Source organism: Prinia subflava, chromosome 21, assembly GCF_021018805.1.
Source record: "Prinia subflava isolate CZ2003 ecotype Zambia chromosome 21, Cam_Psub_1.2, whole genome shotgun sequence".
In the NCBI taxonomy this organism is placed as follows: domain Eukaryota; kingdom Metazoa; phylum Chordata; class Aves; order Passeriformes; family Cisticolidae; genus Prinia; species Prinia subflava.
In genome coordinates this window covers 6771217-6788055 of record NC_086267.1, presented here as the reverse complement: position 1 = coordinate 6788055, position 16839 = coordinate 6771217, and the positions used below count along the sequence as shown (strand labels likewise).

The 16839-nt window shown below is 56.2% G+C and overlaps 1 protein-coding gene across 6 annotated transcripts in view; it reads left to right on the top strand.

Moving 5' to 3' along the window:
* Positions 1-16839, top strand: part of SAMD11 (sterile alpha motif domain containing 11) — an 81430-nt gene that overhangs the window by 24423 nt on the left and 40168 nt on the right. For all 6 annotated transcript variants that reach the window (XM_063417442.1, XM_063417441.1, XM_063417443.1 and 3 more), the window contains one exon: positions 11385-11509. In XM_063417442.1, coding sequence (XP_063273512.1) covers positions 11385-11509 — 125 coding nt within the window. The remainder of the gene's footprint in view (positions 1-11384; positions 11510-16839) is intronic.

Below are 16839 nucleotides of genomic sequence, written 5' to 3'. Positions count from 1 at the left end.
GGAGGGAAATGAACATTTCTGTCAGTTCTGGGGTTTTTTGTTCCTGCCTTTGTTCCCCATTCTCCCCTTGCCACACGCCCTCTCTTTTGTTTTTGTTTTGGGGGAAATTGAGGGGATAAAACTGATGAGACTTTTAAAGAAAGCCCAATTTTGGTACATCTACTCTGGTCCCAAGAAGGTGCAAATTCATAACTGGAAGATCTCCAGGTGCAAACATGAATATTCCTCTGTGACCCCGGGGTCAGTTGATATCCTGGCCGTGGTGCGTTATCTCCACGTGCTGCCAGCAGTCACAAACTCTCCTAATCCTTTAAAAATCCAGCTGCAGACATTTGCACTGAAATCTGGGGTTTTGCAAGGTCTCTTTTATTCTGGACTGCCAGATCAGGGTGCAGCCCTTGAGTTGTAGAGAACTGCTGGGTTTTTAGAAGGAGAACAATAAATCTGAACAGCTGGGAAACTTCTCAGGGAGGAGAAAACAGCAGGAGGAGGCAGCGGAGGGCAGGACAGGGCTGGGGGTGCTCCCTCCACTCGTGGGTGCTGAGGAATTCAGGATCTGCTCTGTGGGATCTGCTGGCAGAGAGCAGCCCAGTGGGAAACTGGGCTTCTGCTAAAAGGAGTTTCTGATGTTTTGTGTGAACCTGTTCAGTGAGAGATGGAAAAAGGGGAAATGAGACCACTGGTGGGGCAGAGGACAATGTCCGTGTCTTTGACTGACCACGGAGAGGGAATTAAACCTTGGCCGTGGGAATGAGGGTGGGAAATCCGTGTGGACTCATCCTGCAATAGGCCCAGCGAGGGCAGAGGAATTCTCTGGTGTTTAACTGAGCACAGACTGTGGCTCTGAACCACAAACCCCCATAATTCCTGAATTTTCCAGCGTTGAGAGCACAAACCCCACCCCAGAGTGAGCACAATGAGGCAGTGCAGCAGGCCCAGCCCAGGCAGCACCCATAAAAACAGCTTTTTGAAAGGCAGCCCGTAGAATAAAACCCCTGGTTTGCTGCTCCAAGCTTTTGGGACTCTCAAACACAAAAGGATGGATTCCTTCCAGGCAGAGCCTTTCACGCTAAATTTCAGCCCAGAGCAGAGTTTTATGGCTGAGTTATAAACTCCTTAAAGGCAGAGGTTTGGGATGGAAGTGCTGACAGTGCCTTAATTAATGGCCCTGTGAGCAATGATTCTGCACAATGGCAGCTGAGGGTGCCAACACCTTTGGAAATCAGAATCCCTGTCTTAAAAAAATAATAATTCTGAACTTGCAATGCATGGAATAAAATAATGGCCTGATTTTTATGTCAAATACATTTCCTGGTCTTCCTCAACTTGAGTGTTCCCTTCGGTTTAGCTCTGTCCTGGAAGGAACCTCAGTAATTCCCCGTGGGAGCAGAAGTTTTGCTTTCCCTGGTGAGTCCAGCTGTCAAGAGCTGCCCATGCAGCACATTCAGAAGGAAAAAATCCCGGTCATGCCGTGTGGCAGAAGAAGGATTTGGGGTTTATGTAGCAGGACAGAAAAAGGTTTCTCTGTTTGAGTGGCCCAGAGGGCCCTGTGGAGCAGATCTCAGTCCCAGCCTGGGCTGGCAGAGCCTTGGCTGGGCTGGGCTGTCAGACCTGCACTGCTGCTGCTGCCTGGGAGGGGGAATGGAGCGGGGCAGGCAGGAGGAAAAAGGGCATAAATCAGGCTGGGGGAAGGAGGAGGTGAAACCCACCCTGGAAACGAGATGGGAGAAGCAAACAGAACGGGAAATTCAGTGATTTAGCTCCTTCCTTCGGGAAGACACGGGGAGGGGAGAGGAGAGCAGGGCAGGGCTGAGCAGCAGCTGCTGGTGGAGGTGTCAAGGCTGTCCCTGAGTCAGCAGAGCCCTGCCGAGTGACACTGGTGACGTTATCGATGCCACAGCTCTGCTGCCCTGCCCTGCCCTTCCACGCTGAGAGGGGATGCCGTGGGGGCTGCCTGGGGTTTATTTTATTTTATATTCTTTTCCCTAGTAAGCTTTTCCCTTCTAACCCCCGAGGCCTGGCACGGGGACTGCAGGGTCAGAGGGAGCTGCAGCAGCCGGAGGCTGAACGTGAGCCCTGAGCAGCCTCAGGCTGCAGAGGTGCTGCCAGGGCTGGGCTGTGCCAGGGCTGGGCTGGGCTGTGCCAGAGCTGGGCTGTGCCGGGGCTGGGCTGTGCCGGGGCTGGGCTGTGCCGGGGCTGGGCTGGGCTGTGCCAGGGCTGAGCTGGGCTGGGCTGTGCCGGGGCTGGGCTGTGCCAGGGCTGGGCTGGGCTGTGCCAGGGCTGAGCTGGGCTGGGCTGTGCCAGAGCTGGGCTGTGCCGGGGCTGGGCTGGGCTGTGCCAGGGCTGGGCTGTGCCGGGGCTGGGCTGGGCTGTGCCAGGGCTGGGCTGGGCTGTGCCAGGGCTGGGCTGTGCCGGGGCTGGGCTGTGCCGGGGCTGGGCTGGGCTGTGCCAGGGCTGGGCTGTGCCAGAGCTGGGCTGGGCTGTGCCAGGGCTGGGCTGTGCCAGGGCTGGGCTGGGCTGTGCCGGGGCTGGGCTGTGCCGGGGCTGGGCTGGGCTGTGCCGGGGCTGGGCTGTGCCAGGGCTGGGCTGGGCTGTGCCGGGGCTGGGCTGTGCCGGGGCTGGGCTGGGCTATGCCGGGGCTGGGCTGTGCCGGGGCTGGGCTGTGCCAGGGCTGGGCTGGGCTGTGCCAGAGCTGGGCTGGGCTGTGCCGGGGCTGGGCCGTGCTGGGCCTGGGCTGGGCTGGGCTGTGCCAGGGCTGGGCTGTGCCAGGGCTGGGCCGTGCTGGGGCTGGGCTGGGCTGGGCTGTGCCAGGGCTGGGCTGTGCCGGGGCTGGGCTGTGCCAGGGCTGGGCTGTGCCAGGGCTGGGCTGGGCTGTGCCAGGGCTGGGCTGTGCCGGGGCTGGGCTGTGCCGGGGCTGGGCTGTGCCGGGGCTGGGCTGTGCCAGGGCTGGGCTGTGCCGGGGCTGGGCTGGGCTGTGCCGGGGCTGGGCTGTGCTGGGGCTGGGCTGTGCCAGGGCTGTGCAGCTCCAGCAGGGACCCCAGGCAGGGCAGAGGGAGCAGGGTGACCCAAACAGGACCTGCCTGGCAGTCCCTGAGTGCTGTCCTGTGGAAATCCACGCTGAGCTCAGCAGGGTTTGTCCATCAGGGGATGTCAGGGAGGAGGAGCCCGGGGAGATCCCGGCTGTGTGGGACCTGCAGAGCTGTTCCCAGAGCTCCTGGGGACCCTGGGGGATGATTTAAAGCTGGTTCTGGACTCTGTGGAAGACTTTAAAAGTCGCCAATGAGACACCACAGATGTGTCAGCCATGGCTTGCACTGGTAGGAAAAGGAGATTTATTCAACATCAGACTGAATTCAGCCCATCCAGATCGTTTCTGCCGTGGGTTTGGGCAAGGGGCTGCTCAGGGAAATATTTAATCCTCATCCTGGAATTTTGGGAACCAGGCAGAGCAGAGGTACCTGAGTGGCTTTTCCCTTTCCTGTAGGGATAAGGCCAAACAAGGAGAAAATTTGGAGTGATGAAAAGTATGACTTAATCTGAATTAATTATGTCATCATCATTTCATTAGCAGCACTTTCTGCTCTTGCATTCATTCCCAGGAAGATTTATCTGGCTACAGGCATGGGGCAGGGAAAGGAGACCATTTATGGACTAGCAGAGATTCAAATGCTCAGGGGGAATGGGGCGCTGATAAACCAGTTTTAACTTCCATTTTAAAGCTAAAATTGCATTTCGGATAAAGGTGAGAAGAGCTGTTAGATACCTACAAGAAAAGGGGAAAGTTCATTAGGGGTAATTCTGGCCGTGTTTATCCCCAGTGTGCTGTGACCTGTGGTGCCTCTGCCGTGGCAGGGGTATTGCAGCTTTTGAGGGTGTCCTGAAGGATTTGGGATAAACTGAGCATCTGCAGGCCCTGTGTGTGCTGGGACAGGGACAGGCATGGGTGCAGCCTTGGGAGGAATTCCTGATATCCTTAGAAAAAGAAACAACCACACCTGAAAGGACCTGTCCACAAAGAAGGGACCTGCCTTGGATCCACACCTCTGGGTTGGGTCCAGTCCCCCCTCCTCACACCCCCCCCCGTGGGACTGGCATGGTTTGGAGTGTCCTGAACAATTAATTTAAATTCAAATTAATTTTGACCTGGGTGATGTGAGGGACTCGTGGGGATCCTCCCTTCCCTCAGCTCAGGGCACCAATTACAGCTGCTCAGCCGAGGATTTCAATATTTCATCAGCTCAGGCTTGATGAGTGCAGAAAATGAGGGGAATTTGGGAAGTTTAAAGAGCCCTCAGCCCATCGGCTGTGCCAGCCACACGTTCCTGGTACTGCCTGAGCAAAACCCGTTTGTGTGTCCCTGACAAGCCCCAAACTTGAGGGGTCTCTCTCCTCCCCATCTCTCAGGGTGGTGGAATTCCATCTTTTTTTTAAATTTTATTTATGAGCTCGCAGAGAGCTGAATGACAAAGCAGGCTTACAGTAGAAACATCTTCATACTTATTTCCACCTTATTTTGGAGTTGCCAGCCCTACTGATCATTTTTATGAACTGTCATGAGCATTAATGAAATTTTATGGGCATTTTGCTCGGGACATTGCAGGATGATTAATTTGTTTTTTCAGGCTCAGTCTGCAGGGAGATTTAGGGCTGTGCTGCCCACGGGTAGGGTTGGGATTTTCAGGCCTCTCTGCTCCCTGCAAATTCATGTCTGAGAAGGACAGAGAGTGACCCAGAGGCTTTTTTACCAATGGTGAAGTTTTAAAAGTTACCCAAAAGGCAGAGCAATAAAAATATAATAGACAATATAATCTATAATAATATATAATACAAATATGTAATAATATAAGGGTAGATCATAATATATATTATAAAAATGTAATATATAAAATATAAACCATACATACATAATACATACAATAATATACAATATATTATATATACTATAAAATATATAATAGAAAATACATATCGTATATAAATACATCATGCATATAATACATATAATATACTATATCATATAAAATAACATGCATTTTTATATAGAATGTAAACATAAAGTATAAAAAATATAATATAAAAATCTATTAATGTAATAAAAATATCCTAATTTAATTTAAATAATAATAAGAGGTGGCCAGGTGGTAGCTTGCCCTGAGCTTTGCCTGCTGGATTCTGTCCAGAGCACAGAACTCCCGTGGGGAGCATCTCACTGCTGTGGCAGGGGGGATTTCCATGGCTCGGGGCTGTGACAGGGCTGTGACAGGGCTATAGCAGGGCAGTGGCAGGGCTGGGACAGACAGGGCAGTGACAAGGCAGTGGCAGACAGGGAGGTGGCAGGGCGGTGGCAGGGCTGGGACAGACAGGGCAGTGACAAGGCAGTGGCAGACAGGGAGGTGGCAGGGCGGTGGCAGGGCTGGGACAGACAGGGCAGTGACAAGGCAGTGGCAGACAGGGAGGTGGCAGGGCGGTGGCAGGGCTGTGGCAGACAGGGAGGTGACAGGGCAGTGGCAGGGGGGATTTCCATGGCTCGGGGCTGTGACAGGGCAGTGGCAGGGAGGTGACAGGGTGGTGGCAGGGCTGTGACAGACAGGGAGGTGACAGGGCAGTGACAGGGCAGTGACAGGGCAGTGGCAGGTGCTGACCCCAATCCCGCCGTGCCCAGCCCGGCGATGCTGCGGGCAAGGTGAGGGCGCCGGGGCTGAGCTGAGCCCAGCCCCGAGCCCAGCCCCGAGCCCAGCCCAGCCCCGAGCCCAGCCCTGAGCCCAGCCCCGAGCCCAGCCCAGCCCCGAGCCCAGCCCTGAGCCCAGCCCCGAGCCCGGCCCCGAGCCCGGCCCCGAGCCCAGCCCCGAGCCCAGCCCTGTGCCCAGCCCCGAGCCCAGCCCTGAGCCCGGCCCCGAGCCCGGCCCCGAGCCCAGCCCAGCCCCGAGCCCAGCCCTGACCCCGGCCCCGAGCCCAGCCCTGAGCCCAGCGCTGCCATTTCTGCTGCAGGGACTGAGCCTGGCTCTGCTGACAGGGACTGAGCCTGGCTTTGCTGCAGGGACTGACCCTGGCTTTGCTGCAGGGACTGACCCTGGCTGTGCTGCCAGCCCGGGGACAGTGACCTTGCTGCCAGCCCAGGGCCACGCCAGGGCACAGTGACAGAAAGGGACCTGCAGAATTCCCTGTGCCAGGGCCACTCCTGCCTCTGCTGGGCTGGGGGTGCTGCATTCATCCTGCACTCCTTTCACAGAGCCTGTGGAACGGGGTTTAGTTTAATTTAATTTGTTTGGGAAGCTTTGTGTTGTAGTAAGGAAGAAGCTGAGGGGATCCATCAGTTCTTGGAGCGAACAGGATTTTATTTCCAGAGCACTGGATGTGGCCAGGGCTGGGCTGGGGAGGTTTCTGCTCCTGCTGAGCACAGACACAGCTCACACATTTTTTTCCACTCTGAGCTGCCACCATTAGCTGGGAGCACCAGGGGCTGATTTTCTGACAGGTTCCGTGCAGGAGGTCAGAGCAGGGAGATCGAGCAGGCCCTTCTGGGGCTTAGAAATCAATGAGTCTGTGATTAAATGGCCCATGGAGGCTGGACACTGCGGGCTGAGGGAAAAGCAGGGATATCTGAGGTGTTTTATGTGGGGGCTGCAGCAGGAATTGCTCTTGCAGCTCTCCCAGGTCCTTGTACAGCCCCAGACTCACCAAACAGAGGTTTTGGTTTGTTTTTTTCCCCAGAGGCTGGACTGGAGTGCTGCTGTTTCTTTAGAAATCATTTCTTAGCTTTGAAAGGAATGCCAGCTGGGAAATGTGAGCACCCCTGGGTGCCTGTGCTGCAGCACCCTGCCACCCCACAGCTGTGCTGTTACATAAGGCTCTTCCTGGGGCTGTGATGATGCAACAGCATTTACGGACCAGTCTGGGCTCTCCCTTAATGGCTTCCATAAAAAGCTCATTATTCCCTGCCTGATTTACATCCCTCCCGACCCTGGGTGTGTGCTCTGCTCCGGGCAGCCCTGAGCCACTGTCCTCTGCTAAATCCTGCCTGGAAAAGCCCTCCCAGGACACCAAACCCCAGCCTAGCCCTGCCAAGGCCAGCCCTGCCCCGTGTCCCCAAGGCCACCTCCCCTGGGTCCCTGCAGGGCTGGGCACTCAGCGCTGCCCTGGGCAGCCTGGCCAGGGCTTTATTCCCTTTTTTTGGGGGAGAAATGTTTCCTGCTATCCAATCCAACCCCCCTGGTGCAAGCTGGGGCTGTTCCCCCCCGCAGGCGGTGACTCTGGCTGGGAACTGGGACCAGGAACTGGGCTGGGACCAACAGAGAGGGAAAAATCCCCTGTTCCTGCAGCTTCTGGGGATGTTCTCATCTCCTTGGGGCTCCTCTGCCACTGCTGGTGCCTCAGCCAGGGCAGAGTGAAGGGTCTGAACCTGGCACCTGAGGCAGGTGAGACGTCCTTGGGGCAGCCCTGGGGCAGCTCCCCCTGCCCTGGCCTGAGCACTGCCCCCGTGTCTGCTCCCCTGCAGGCCCTGACATCCCTCCTTGTGCATATTGGATTTTTCCTTTCTTTATTGGAGGGAGGGGCAGGGGGTCGGGACGGTTTTATGGCTGCTGTATCGATCAGTAAAATTTAATATAATCCCTGCACTTACTGGGTGATCGTTAAGGGGATGGAGAGCTGGTGAAATGTATTTTAAAAGAAATATTTTTCCATTTTATTCCCTCCTTCACTTTCTGAGTCTCTCTTCTCTTCCAGTTTCTTCCTTTTGCATCCCTTCAGAGATTTTTGTCTGTGTTTTCCCAGCTTTCCTTTGATTTGGTGAAGTATTAGGAAAAGTCACCCACTCTGGTGTGGTGCTGGGCCCGTTCCCCGCTCCCTCAGCTCTCCTGCCGTTCCTGGGTCTGTGCAGTTCTGTGTCTGCTGCTTTAGGACTGGCTCAGGTTTTATCCCAGCTTGGTCCCCAGCAGGAACAGGATTTGTTTTGTGTCCCTGCTCTGTGCAGTGACCCTGAGTGTGAGCTCAGAGCTGCCCCTGGGCACCACAGGGGCTGGAATACAGGGAAGAGAAAACTTCATCACTGTGAGGAGGATGGGGCACTGTGAGCCAGGTCACTGCTCCGTCCTGGGAGAGTGGGACCTGAGCAAACAGAGAGGCAGCCACCACTGAAAACCATTTAAATTTTGGGCAAATTGTCTCCTTCCCCCCACAGTCACTGCTCGAGTCTGTGAGCCAGCAGGGCCCGCGGGCGCCCGGCTGCCTGCGCGCTGCAGAGCCCTGACACTGATTTATATTTTGGTTAATTGTCTCCAGCCATTAGTCTGCTCATCCCTCTCCTCGTTAAAGATGCAGCCGCCGCTAATGGCTGTGAATGGAGCACGTTTGGAGGCCTGGCTCCCAGTCTGGCTGAGCACTGGGAGCACTGGGAGCTGCTGGCCCGGGGTGCCCTGTGACACTTGGGGACACCCCAGGCCCTGTGCCCACTGCGGCTCTGGGGCAGCAGCCCCTCCTGCAGTGCTGCATCCCAGTGTGCTGGCTCAGAAGGGACTGGGAGGGACTGGGATGGAGGAGAGGGGCACTGGGACGGGGGAGAGGGACACTGGGATGGAGGAGAGCGACTGGGATGGAGGAGAGGGACACTGGGATGGAGCAGAGGGGCAATGGGATGGAGCAGAGGGGCACTGGGATGGAGGAGAGGGGCACTGGGATGGGGGAGAGCGACTGGGATGGAGGAGAGGGGCACTGGGATGGAGGAGAGCGACTGGGATGGAGCAGAGGGGCACTGGGATGGAGCAGAGGGGCACTGGGATGGAGGAGAGGGACACTGGGATGGAGGAGAGCGACTGGGATGGAGGAGAGGGGCACTGGGATGGAGGAGAGGGGCACTGGGATGGAGCAGAGGGGCACTGGGATGGAGGAGAGGGGCACTGGGATGGGGGAGAGGGGCACTGGGATGGGGGAGAGGGGCACTGGGATGGAGGAGAGCGACTGGGATGGAGCAGAGGGGCACTGGGATGGAGCAGAGGGGCACTGGGATGGAGCAGAGGGGCACTGGGATGGAGGAGAGCGACTGGGATGGAGCAGAGGGGCACTGGGATGGAGGAGAGTGACTGGGATGGAGCAGAGGGGCACTGGGATGGAGGAGAGGGGCACTGGGATGGAGCAGAGGGGCACTGGGATGGAGGAGAGGGGCACTGGGATGGAGGAGAGGGACACTGGGATGGAGGAGAGGGACACTGGGATGGAGGAGAGGGACTGGTTTCTGGCTGATTCCGTGGGTGAACTGAGTGGAGTTCAGAGCCTGGAGTGTGCCTGTGGTCCCTGAGCTTGGATTTGCTGAGGCACCTTTGCACACCACGATGATTTTAATTCGAAACCCATGGAAAGCTCCTGAAAACACTGAATTTGGGGGGATGGAGAGCACCACTGCTGGTGTGGGATGTTCCCTTGCACGGAGATCTCCCGGGTCCTGTTGTCACTGGGTGAATCCCGGTGTTCTGCGCTCTCTGAGTTTTGAGGAGCCGCTCCAGAGGAGAGGGAGTTGCATTTTCCTGGTGGATAAAACAATCCCTCCCCGCAGCTGGAGGTGTTTACACACCAGCGCTGCTCCGGGCTCGATTGGGATGCGAGGCAGTGTGCAAATGCAAAGATGTAATTATCCCATTTTTCTCTTCCCACTCCCTGCTCTCCCGGCTCCTCTCCTCCGCCCTTTCCGGGCCTTGTGCTGATGGCAGCGTTTATCTGCATTTGTCCTCTGTCCCTGACAGCCACTTATTGATTGGCATGATTAAAAAGAACTGATAATCACTTCACATTAATCCCATAAATGACTTAAGACACCAAAATATTTGCATAATGCATCTTAAAGGTGGCAGCTAAAAGAGGATAAGACCCAAAACTGCTTGGCACAGGAGAAATGGGCTTCCCACTCACCTGTGGGCTTGCTTAAGTAATGAGCCTCGTGCTTGCATAAGGAGCCCTGTGCCCTGCTCTGGGGGGAGCTGCCGGGGTGCTCAGAGCCTTTGGGATCCCTTCTCCTGCAGATCCCTGAGCCCGGGGGGGCCCGGGGGCTGTTTGTGTCTGCAGCCTCCCCTGGAAGGAAATCTGCGGCCAGACGCCCGCTGAAAGTACCTAAAGACTTTCTGTCCTGGGGGATCTGATTAGCAGTGCTAGACACGGATTAGCCCCTGCTGCAGCCCCGGGGCCGGGCTGGGACCCGCCGGGGCCGGGGCAGCAGGGGCACGGGGGGTATTTAAGGCAGATCAGTGCCCGGTAATTGTGCAGATAATGCACCCTCCGGGCTGCCCTGCCGGGCCCAGGTGAGGACACCCCTGGGTGGGAGCTGTGCTGGCACGGGAGGGAGCTGTGGCTGGGCAGGGAGGGCAAAATTCCTCATTTGTGTCATTTTTTCCAATGTCCCTGGCTCTCCTGGCTGTCACCCTCCCTGCAGAGAGAGGGCAGGGGGAGCAGTGGCCCCGTTTGGCTCGGGGTGAGCCCCTGGTGCGGGAGGATGGGGAGCTCAGCACCCCCTGCAAACACACAAAAGGGAGATGTTCCAGCTCCTGCCGTGGGTTCCACCTTCTTCTCCCTCCTCGCTCTTTGTAGATCATTTATTCAGGAATATTTTGCAACTGGAGAGTGTTTGCCAGCAAAAGCTTTCGCCACTGAGCTGCAGTATCTGCTGCAGTGACTTGGGTTTTGTGTTTTTCCTCTCCATAGAAGGGGAAAAAATAGAAAAAAAAGGACTAAACCAGCCTAGTTAGCAGCAATGTGATGCAAGGAGAACAGGCAAAATAATGCTGAATTGCTCTAACACAGTCTCTTTTCCCAGAAGGAAGAGCATTGTTTCAGGATCTGTTGGAGGGGAGGGCTGCAAATGGGTTTTGTAAATAAATCCGTCCCCTCAGCTGCTGTCCGGGCTCGTGGGGGGTTTCTCTCTAAGGAGAAGAACTATTATTCAACCCAATCCAACAGCCTTTTGTCCCAGCAGTGATGGAATGGAAAAACTTGGGTTTTTAAGAATAGAAGGGTGGCAGCTGATAGAAAACTATCAGTTATTTCAGCTCAAGTTTCCTATTAATTCTGGAGCAGATCTGCCAATTCCTCCACTTTCAGTTTTTCCATGCTAGACGTGAGTCCTGGCCCACGCAAGTTATATCTGGCAGGGCTGGAATCAGGAGCTCTGGCAGCTGCAGGGTCCTTGATGGGAAATGAGAGGGAAGCTCGGGAAGGGCTTTGGAATCCCCAAAACTGAGGAGAGGTTACCCGAGGGAGGGAGGGAGGGAGGGGGGACCTCTCCTGCAGTCCAGCGGTGCTGGAGCACACAAAAGCCTCTCCCAGATGTGCTCACACACACAAAAACATCGATTTTGGGGGTGCAGATGGGATTTCCTTAACGCGGGGTTTCTGTGCCGCAGCCGCGACAGCGACCTCTCCACCATCATCTCCAACCTGCACCAGAGCCGCCAGCTCGTAATGCCAGAGACCCCGAGCCGCTGTGAGTTCAAGAGGAGCACCCTGGACGTGGGGCTGGCAGCTGCAGGTGAGGGCTGGGGCACCCCCTGCCGCCCTGGGACTGTGCTTGCCCTCCTCTCCCTTTGCCTTCTTCTCCCTCTTCCCTCCTCTCCCTCTTCCCTCCTCTCCCTCTTCCCTCCTCTCCCTCTTCCCTCCTCTCCCTCTTCCCTCCTCTCCCCTTTCCCTCCTCTCCCCTTTCCCTCCTCTCCCCTTTCCCTCCTCTCCCCTTTCCCTCCTCTCCCCTTTCCCTCCTCTCCCCTTTCCCTCCTCTCCCTCTTCCCTCCTCTCCCCTTTCCCTCCTCTCCCCTTTCCCTCCTCTCCCTCTTCCCTCCTCTCCCCTTTCCCTCCTCTCCCCTTTCCCTCCTCTCCCCTTTCCCTCCTCTCCCCTTTCCCTCCTCTCCCCTTTCCCTCCTCTCCCCTTTCCCTCCTCTCCCCTTTCCCTCCTCTCCCCTTTCCCTCCTCTCCCCTTTCCCTCCTCTCCCCTTTCCCTCCTCTCCCCTTTCCCTCCTCTCCCCTTTCCCTCCTCTCCCCTTTCCCTCCTCTCCCTCTTCCCTCCTCTCCCTCTTCCCTCCTCTCCCTCTTCCCTCCTCTCCCTCTTCCCTCCTCTCCCTCTTCCCTCCTCTCCCCCCCGTTTATTTCCCAGTTGTTTCTTTTCTGTGTCACATTCAGCTGTAGGAGATCTTTGAGTGTTTGTGGCTAAAGATGGACGTGGAAAGGATTTCAGGGTGGTGCTGGAGCCCTTTGGAGTTCCCAGCCTTGTGTTGTTCTCAGATCCAGTGGTCTGTGTTAGAGGAGCTTGTGCCAGCACGGGAGTGAAATGTCCCCAGGGCTGGTGCCAAGTGAAGCAGAAAGGCCTTGCAGAGAGCATGATTTGATTTGTAATTTCATTAATCAGAGGTTCCCCACGCTGCTGCCAGGCCTGCCAGCTCCTCTGGGAGCAGGGTTGTTTGGGTTTCTGGTGCTGCCTGGCAGGTTTTGGGTTGTTCTCCTGGTTCCACCCAGTGTGAATCCAGGAGTGCTCCAGTGGGATCCTGACGTCCCTGGGACTCCCTGGATGCCAGGAAGGGAGTGTGGGGAGGGATGGCAAAGGTGCAGAAATCAACAAGTGAGAGTCTGGAATAAATAAACCAAGATCTGCTTTTGACTGCAGCATCCTTCAATTCCAAATAAAAGCTGAGGAAAAACTGGGGTTTCTGTCAGGTGTTGATACTGAGTGATCCCTGCCCTCCCAATCAGAGCTGGATCTCTCTGGGTGCCAACAGAGGCCCCTTCTGAAAAGCTGTCTGCTTGTGGATTTGTTGGTGTATTTTGTCAGTTTGTGTTGGGTGTGTGAGTGAACCCCAGATCCAGAGGGAACCACACCTGACACCCTTTGGGAATGTCTTTGGAGGGTGAAAACCGAAATAACTCCTCAGTGCCATCTGTGCCCAGGAGGGGTTTGTGGTGTGTCTGTGAATCAGCCGTGGCAGCTCCCAGACTCTGCTTTCACAGCTGAGTCTCCAATCTCATCCCTAACAGTTTCCCAAAGCCCCTTTCCCTGCACACCTCCAAAAGCCAAACTGGCCATAATTCCATTTTTGCCTGTGGCCCTGCTCGAGTCTGTGCAGCTCAGCTGACCCTGGATGTCAGAATGGGTTTCAGTATTGTTTGCTCTGCAGAGAAACTGCTGGGCTTCATCAGCATTGCTGGAATTCTTCGAGACCTGTGGCATTCCAGAAATGCAGAGGGCTCTTCTCATTCCCATCGGGAGAAAAGATGAGATGTACAAGCTCTGATCCCTGTTTCTTAATTGAGGTGCTCTGGTTTGTTTCTTGAATTAAGAAACTGTAAGAAATGGCCTCAAGCTGTGCCAGGGGAGGTCTGGGTTCAATATCAGGAAGAATTTCTTGAGGGAAAGCTTTGGAAGGGGCTGCCCAGGGCAGTGGTGGAGTCACCACCCCTGGAGGTGTTCAGTGGTGCTGGGCTAAGCCTTGGGCTGGGTGATCCTGGAGGTCTTTTCCAGCTGTAATGATCCCGTGAAATATTCCTGGGGTGAAAAAGAAGAGGCTCATGGCACACGAGGGGCCACCAAGCCAGAGACAAACTCCCAAACACGACAGGTCTGGGGTGTTCAGCAGGAGGGACTGGGAGAGGAGTCAGTGGGGACAGCAGGTGTCTGAAGGGACAGGGGCCTTTGTCACCTCTCCCCAGGGCCAGCTCCACCCGGGGCTGTGGGGCTGGGCACTGCTGGGGCTCTTTTTGCTGGCAGGGCTGGGAGGGGAGCTGGGCAATCGTCAATTGGTGCACACAGAATTTTCAGAGGTGCTGCTGGGTCAGGCTGAAGGATTGGTTGTTGCTGAAACTGTTTTGTTCCAACAAGAAGGGGAGAAGAACCTTGCCCCCAGCTGCCTGCCCTGTAGAACAGCTCTGCGTGCTGGGTTATGAGAATCTCTCCCTCAGAAAGGCACCTGCAGATCAGCAGTGCTGAATAAATGATGCTGGTGCCATTAGGTTCAGAGAGCCCTGCATCACTGCTGCCTGGGAGCTGCTGGGATCTGCTCTGAAAGGCTTCTGCTGCTGTTTCTGGCTGGGGTTTGGTCCCAGGGAGGGCAGGAGGAGCTCTCTGGAGGCTCCTGTGCTCCCACTGAGCTCAGAGTGCTGCAGGAACAGGGCTCAGCAGTGCCTGCTCCTTCCTGGCTGTGCCTGAGCCTCGGGAGAGGGCTGGGAACAAGGACAGCACAAATGGCAGAGATTTGCTTATTGCCAGCCCGTGGGGGCAGCAAAAAGGCTGAAGCTGGCAGGGTTGGCTGGTTTGTGATTAATTCTGTGAGGGAATCCCTTCACTTGTTGTTACAGCCAGGATTAGAGGCAGTGCTGTGGTTTCAAACAGCATGGGCTGGAAAATCAGCAATGTTACAGGATCTGGAATGGTCTTTGAAATGCAGAAAGGGGCTGAAACTAATGAAAAATAATTGTGTGAGGTTCTGGGGCTTTTCTGACTTCAGGAAGGTAGGAAAGGGCTCAGGCCAGAGCTGCCTGGTGCTGGGGGCTGAGGTTGGCTCCCTGTGCAGGGCAGGGGGGTGAGCCAGCCCTTGGCACTGCCAGCCTGCACGGGGAGCAGGGAGAGCACCCGGAGAACGGCTCTGGGGATGCCCACAGCCCCCAGAGCAGCTTCCCTGCAAACCATGCCCGGTGTCTCCTGGCTGAGCCTGCAGGGGATCCCTGCTGCCCCCTCCTCCCCTGCAGCCGGGAGGGCTCGGCTGCTCTCCTTGGTGCTAATTAAATGCCCTGGGGCTGCAGGGGAAGGAAGAGAGGGAAAGTGCGTGGAGTGGGGTCTGTGCTCCCTTGGGAACAGCCTCAGAGGGTCTCAGGAAGTGCCTCCCCCCACGTTTGTGTGCTTTGCACTCTGCTCTGGGACCTGAAGCAGCATTTTGCACCAGAGTCCTGGTCCCGAGGCTTTAATTCATTCCTCTCCTGAAAAAAAAAAAAAAAAAAAATCCTGTTAATTTCTCCTCTTTCTCTCCTCAAACACCCTCTGTTCTGCAGTGCCAGATTTCATGGGTTTCCAGTTGCAGTAGGACTATTTGCATGGATAGAAGTGGAGGATTCAGGCTCCCTCATGCTAGAGGAAGGTGGGTAGCTCTTCCCTCTCTTCCTTCTGCCCCTGGTGCCTGCAGGGACGTGGTTTGGTGGCTGGAGATGGTCGGAGAGGGCACGGAGTGGACACAGAGCCCCAGACAGGGACAAACCCCTGCAGCTCTGCATGCAGCAGTGGGGTGAGGCTGCCTGGCCGTGCTGGGGAGGCAGCAGCAGGGCAGAGCTCCCAGAGAGGCTCCTCCAGGGGTTTTGCTCAGTGCCATGGGAATGGCAAACCCCAGAGCCGTGGCCCAGGGGACAGGGGTGTCCTCCTGGGGCAGCAGATCCTCACCTGCAGCGGCTCCTGTGGGAGTCCCTCGTGCTGGGGACAGTGTGACACCCGTGTCCCCCTTGAGGAGCCCTGCTCCCTTAGAGGATGTCCATGCCTGGTGCCCTGGAAGAGCAGAGTTCACCAGCGTGGCTCAGGAGCGTCACAGAGCTGAGATCTCTCCCTGGGAGGTGATTTGCTCTGTACTCACCCTTGTCTCATCTTTCCACGTGGTGCCCTGTTGACTAAGCAAGGGAGAAGGAGGAATTTTTGGGCTGTAAGGAGATGGAAATGTAGGAATTTGGGGGTTTTATTCACGGGGCAGTGCTGGTATGGATCCACAGCTGACCACACAGGGTTCCCTCGCTGCGTTCTGTGTCCCTGCCACGGGCACAGAGCCTTGCAGTGGCCTCGTTTGGCTTTGCACTGAGACCCAGAGCTTTCATATGCTAAGGAGGAGTTAATGTTGGGGATGAGAAGGATTTGGGATCAGGGATGTCGCTGCTAATGGTTAGAGACAGGATCCCAGCGCACGGCTGCTCTCGGGGCGCGGGATAATGAGCTGGGCTGCAGACGTGTTTTCATTTAACTGAGCCAAACAACAGGGGGAAAAAGCAGCAGCCTTTATTGGACTGCTGCCTTAAATTGAGCAGAAAATCAGCACCAAATGGGCATCCAGGAGCTGGAAGGCCAGGCCCTGTTGTTGACGTGTTTTCCCGTGAAGGACAATTGTTTACCTTGGCAACGTGAGGGTCGGGGCTCTGTCGCTGCTCTGCATCCTCTGGGCTTGCAGCTGGAGCACTGTCCCCTCTCTGTGCTCTTCTTGAGTTGGTTTTTACATCTCCTGAAGCCGTGCAGGAGTGGGAGGTACCCATCAGCCTTTTGTAATACGGGCAGAGGTCTTGGGAAGTGAGGGGAAAGGGGGAGAAGCCAGCGTGGAAGCGTTTCCTTCAGCACAGGTCAGTGCAGGGGCTTTTGCTGGTGTCACTGTTCAGGTTTTATTCTTGGCTTGGCCGAGAGGAGAAGGAGCTGAGGCAGTTCAGGGCTCTGCTGCTGGAGCTCAGTTAAGGCTGGCAAAGAGCTCTGAGATCATCGAGGCCAACCTGGGCAGGGGTTTGGAGCTGCCCCTTGCAGGAGGGCTGGTGTAGGATGGCCCTGCAGACCCCTGTGGGGTGTCACGGGGTGTCCCCCTCTCCCTGGGGGAGCCTGTGCCCCTTGGGGACGAGGGATGTGTCCCTCCCTGGGGCTGGACCCACCACAGCCACGCAGCAGCTCTGAACCTGCAGCAGGCACTGACTGCTGCTCCCTTTCCCCGCAGCTCTGGGAAGAGCAAGATTCTCCTGCTTCCAGAAATAACCTCTCCCCGCCCCCTGCCTCCACCTCCCTCGCCAGGTGCCTTTCCAGGCAGCTGGAGAAGAGCTGGAAGCAGATCCCCGCTGCTGTGACACCTCCCTGGGCTTCTGTGGCACCTGCCT